The sequence below is a fragment of the Cryptomeria japonica genome, chromosome 8 (assembly GCF_030272615.1).
Source record: "Cryptomeria japonica chromosome 8, Sugi_1.0, whole genome shotgun sequence".
Lineage (NCBI taxonomy): Eukaryota > Viridiplantae > Streptophyta > Pinopsida > Cupressales > Cupressaceae > Cryptomeria > Cryptomeria japonica.
The window spans coordinates 468,194,859-468,200,399 of record NC_081412.1 but is presented as its reverse complement, the minus strand read 5'-3'; the positions used below and the strand labels follow the sequence as shown (position 1 = coordinate 468,200,399).

Genomic DNA, 5,541 nt, shown 5'->3' with positions numbered 1-5,541 from the left:
AGTCATTGGATCTCAGGGGAACTAAGAAAACCCTAACTTATAATATAACTATACATTGTTGGTATGCTTCTATCCAAACTTGTTATCAATTTATATATATATGTGTGGGGCCTCCATCACCTGACTTGATTGTGGAACTTTTTGGCACTAACTTGGCAATAATTGAGCAAAGTTAAGAGACATTACACATCTTGTGTTTTCTTCACTCATATATTCCTTTTAGGATTGGGAAGACATCTTGCATACATTCTTGGTTTGTACATATATGTATGTACACACACACACACACACAATTAATCATCTTTTATTAAATTAAAACATTATCCCAAATTATATTTTTAAAAATTATTCTTAAAACTTTATTTATTTGTGTTGATTCTTAAACTATGACACTTCCATAATTATTAGATATGGAAGTTATCTTGCATAAGATTCTTTTAGGATATTTTTCTTCACATTTTTTTTTGAACATATCATATTAATTTAAAGATAATAGTACAATATTCACAAAATGGGTATGATGGTAGAAAGACATACTCATGAGTCTTAGGAACTCAGTGCTCACCTTCTCCTTGACAATGCACAAGCTAGCTAGACATCGACAAGTTTTCCCATGTACCACTAGCTCTCTCTAGTCTAAACTCTATCACCCAACGAGGAGAATTTTGAAGACAATGCACTTACTAATTTTGAACGTATTGATAACTTTACCTTTGAAGATATTTGAAAGAAACGAGATGATAATAATCTCACTCTACCAAAAATTTCTTTAACTAGTTAATTTCTCTCGATTTGGCCTCGTGTTTTTGTTTATATGGCTAGACCCTCACACAACTTTAAACTATTGCAAACAAAGAAAATAAGATACATCTTTCCTAGCCAAAAAGTGAGGAGCTTGTGCATATCATTATTACTATAATACTTTATATTTTATATATTATTGCATGATGGATACAATTTCAATTTTATATTTTATCATGGTAATGTGTGCAATAAAATGAAAAGACATGAAATCTTGAAAACTATCTCTACGTGAGGGTGTCCTCTATGGAACTGATTATTTGCACTGGCATCGATGTATTCAGTGTAGACTTATAATTACACTATATACTTATAAATACACTATGATATCGCCCCATAACCAAAACCCTATCCAACATGTTGTATTTAATATCAAAATAATTATTTATTAAAATATAAATCATAGACAACACACTGGCTAAACACAGGCCCACAATAATAATGCAGAAAAGATCGCGCCTGACATTTCATGTTCCAGGCACACAGATACATGATAATTATTTATAATGCACAAATCTTGGTGGAAGAGCATATCTGTCAAGCAGGCAGCGACACCCAGATGAGATCATTTTTGAAAATCCAATGACAGACCTCATTTTCCCCTGGCTGATGTCCCAACGCCACAAATGCCGCATGCCCTGCACTCCATTGACTGGTATCCAACTGGTAGATGGCAACTCCCTCGTTTATCTTCTTCTCCTCCTTCATTGAAAACAATGTAGCCTGGTAAAATTTAACCTTGGGCACAACATGGCAGTAATAAACCAGAAACGGAAATAAACTCTGGTGGCACAACACAAACCTTGTGACCTTCCCACCGTCTTTGCCCATGACGACGCCGACAGAAACTTTGCCTTTCGAATCTCCACCTTGGAGCCCAACATCAATACTGAAAATTCCGCCATGCCTTCCACTGATCTCACACATTTCTTATTTTCGTCCTTCATCGCCACCCTTTCGCATTGTCTCAACGTCCACGCCATGATCGACAAAATTGTCGAGTTCTCTGGAATGTGAATCATTTTCATCAGCTTCAGCAGAGTCTGGGTAGAAAAGGGGAACGAGAAGATTAAATGAACTAATTAGGCTAATATGAGGATGAGATATGAGAGTGCTTATGAAAATGATATGAGTTAAACTAGCAAGATTTTCTAAACATGTATTAAAAACTAAGCTATAATGCAATTAAGATGGCTTAAATGCTTAGTGATGGGAATTGAGCTCCTTGATAAATTGCACAACACAATTAGACTATATATTGGATGCAATAAAAGTGAGTTCTCTCAAGAGACAAGCAAAGGGATCTATTTATAGGAAAAATAGAGCAATGGATGGTTAAGATTGAGTAATATCAACAAGGGCTAGGATTGAAAGCTATCAATACATGGAGAGGGATTCAAACCAATCCCAAGTTGACAAATGCCATCTTGAAAGGGCTTGAGAGATGCTAAGCAAGCATTAGATGCTAATTGAGCATTAGAGAAGGCTTCAAGGGGTGACATCATTGGATAATGCTTTTATCCAAGGAAGCAGGCTATTGTCCAAGAGGTAAACTCTTGTGCAAGGATAAAAGATGGTCAAAGGGATAACCATCATGGGTTAGGGGTGTGGACTTGTAAGAGCATTAAATGTTCTTGGGAAGGTTTTGTAAGGTTAACTTTCCCAAAGAGGAAAACCTCCAATGGTTTTGTAAGAGCCTTACATGTTTGGAAGACTCAACAAGTTAACTTGTTGACGAACGTAGAGTCTTCAACACATTTAGAAGACTTTCTTCCAAATTTGGAGAAGCTACTCCCCCAAATTTAGGGATGTGACATGATTATAAGACTTAGGCTAATTAATGAGGGGTTAGAGAGGTTCTAGAAGAATATTAGGATGCAAGTGGGTGAAGGAAAATAAGTAATTTTGGTAAATTAAAATGATTTAATTTAGCCAAAAAGGGGATGCAACTTGCATTTGTAGGATTTTGCAAGTGGGGGGATTTTTAAATAAATTTTGATTTATTTAAACGCAAAAGAGATTTTAATTAAATGTGAATTTAATCAAAAAAGGGAAAGGGGGATTTTAATTAAATATATAAGATTTATTCAATTAAATAGCTAAGGGTACTTAATCAAACATTAGTTTAATTAATAGATTAGGCTAGAGGAAATGGATTTAATCAAATCTTTAATTTGCATAATAGGCTAATTAGAAGAATAGGGATATTAATTAAATCTTAATTTGATTAATTGGAAGAATTAGGGATAAATAAATGAATAAAATTCACTTAATTCATTGTGCAGCTTTTAGGTGTCTACATTTTCCCCCTCTTTGAGTTAACGTGTGACCACAGGCTAATTTTTGAATTTTTGAGAATTTATTGCCCGGTAGATTTTAATAAGTTTGAAACATAGAGGTGAGATTACGTGAGGATAGCGCATTCATGCCTCACTCGTCCACCGAGGCAGCACTATCACCTGTGTCATCCTGGGCTATATGGGTCCTTGGTCGATATGGGTCTTGATCAGGGATAGCTTTAAGAAACCACCCCTCGGGCAAAAGTGTAAAATCCTAGCGAATCAGACATTATTTTTTGGGAGAAATTTTTATATTGATGATGAAATTTTTTTTCAAAATAGGGAAAAAAACTATTTTGTATTGGCAATTTTTTTCTAGGTACGCAAATTCCATAAATTTTTGGTGAATAATATCTTGTTCTATGGGGAAAATATATATTGCAGGATGCAATATTTTTTGTTTAAAGGAACAAATATATAATTGTATGGGCAAAAATTTTTACTTCGAAGGAAAAATTATTTATATGTATTGGCGATTTTTATCCACCGCTTGAAAATTATGTAATTTGTTTTAGCTAATATTTTGTTATTTATGGAAAAATATATAATTTATTGACGATTTCATGAATTCATTGCCATTAATAGACAAGGCACATCACATCACATCAGTACATCACATTGAGTCAGGACTCTGCACGATGTATCAATAAGTGCGATCTCTTTGACATGTGAAGGGTGACACGTACCTAAAATCCATCAATGATTTAAAACCGTTCGATGATCGTAGATAGCTCACCAGAAAGTGCCCGAAATGGAATTGGATTCAATAAACACGTATCAAATGTCACGATCGATAATTTCAGTCATTTAATATATATCTAGTCACTAACTGCAATCCACTATGTCCCCACGACTTCCAATGTGGGACTTGCCAACTTGGTACTAGTTTATAGCTGTTTCCAATTTCACACACTAGTGCATCTATGGGAAAGATTTGCAGAGATATGAAAGATTTAAAAAAACTTGAAGGAATTAATACGGTTAGAGAAGTAATTATTACAATCAAGAGCTTCAACTATTTATATACGATCTCTTCTTCTTTCATCTTCAATTAGCCTTTGCCATTTGGTAGATAAATCGTTGGAGCTCACGATATTTAAATTCTGTCTCTGGTTTAGGTCTATAGGCTCAGGTTGTTTAATTTGGTAATATAATTTCTCAAGATGGACACTCCCATCCGCTTGAGAAGCATTTCTACAGAGGACCACAGGGCCTTTTTGGGCTCCGTTAAAGACCCAACCCTCCAATCAGTTTGCAAGGAGGTTGGGTTGTTCACCAATGAGGCTATACGAATAGTGCTGGGCAGAGACTTTTTGCGTAACGAAAATAGATACAGATTAATTAGTTTCTAGCATGCATGGTTAATCAATGAGATATGCCTAGCCCGCCAAACCAATAGATTTTTCTTTCGAAAATAGAAGGTCAATGAGCCAGCTAGAAAGGGTCTTTCTATATATCATTCTGCCATCTCGACTATCTCTTCTAGATCTCGGAGGAGACAAGGTGGATATGTTGATGCTATTAAGGAAGGTGTTTAAGGAAGACTTCCTTGGAGATGACACATTCATTTTTGTCCTTGTAGAATTAGAGGTGGGGATCCCTTAGGCGAGTGAATTAACCAAGCTTCTCCTCCCTGACCAAATAGTGCTAGTGGCTAGGCAATCATTTCTTCTAAACCTGAATGCAGAGCAGTTGATGCGTCACAACAAATGGGCGCGGATTGGAAAGGACTTTCTCTGGAAATGGTTCCTCCTGGACGACTTTCCAAACTATAGGTGGCTTGAAGAATTCTCTTAGCTTATGCTGTTTGAATAATTCTACATGGAGGGAGGGCCAAATTCTTAGGGTAAACCATCCACTACCTGTGCCCTAGCCCCGACCCCCTAGTAGTTTTTTTTTTGCCTATGTCCTCATAACCTCACAGGCTTAGTGGCTCACTCATTTTGGCTTTAAATTTTTTGAGGGACTCAAGTCTTAGACATGTAAAAATTGTAAATTTCCAAAACATAAAAAATTAATGATAATTTTTCAAATTCCAGTTTGTTTCAGTTTGCCTCTTATGGATATAAAAATTCTTTCTATTTCATTTTATTAATGAAATTTTTGCAAATTCTTTTTGTCTATGAGCTACGCTATTTCAATATTTTGTTAAACAATGAAAATAAATTTAATACTGTGATTTTTTTATGTAATGCTTCTTCCTCTATATTTAATATATAAAAAAAATCCCAGTTCGTTCCATTAATTATTTGTACATTGATTATGGTTGATTATAATTTTATAAATATATATAAAAAAGATGTTTATCTTGCGAAAAACAAGTGAATTAAAAGTCCAACTTACTTGTTGTTGAAGTTTTGAACTAGTGCATGCGTGGGCTGGTACTAGGTACATGCTATGA

The 5,541-nt window shown here is 34.9% G+C and overlaps 1 protein-coding gene across 1 annotated transcript; it reads right to left on the bottom strand.

Moving 5' to 3' along the window:
• Positions 1 to 1,338: 1,338 nt before the first annotated feature.
• On the bottom strand, positions 1,339 to 1,784 carry LOC131079537 (BURP domain-containing protein 16-like). Its single transcript, XM_058017509.2, has 2 exons — positions 1,620 to 1,784; positions 1,339 to 1,524 (listed from the first exon to the last, which is right to left on the bottom strand). The coding sequence occupies exons 1-2, from the start codon at positions 1,782 to 1,784 to the stop codon at positions 1,339 to 1,341; spliced, it is 351 nt and encodes a 116-aa protein (XP_057873492.2).
• Positions 1,785 to 5,541: the final 3,757 nt, after the last annotated feature.

Coding starts and splice junctions, on each gene's coding strand:
- LOC131079537 (XM_058017509.2), bottom strand. CDS start 1,784: ATGGCGTGGACGTTGAGACAATGCGAAAGGGTGGCGATGAAGGACGAA. Junction 1,525..1,619: donor CGTCGTCATGGGCAAAGACG/GTGGGAAGGTCA, acceptor AAATTTTACCAG/GCTACATTGTTTTCAATGAA.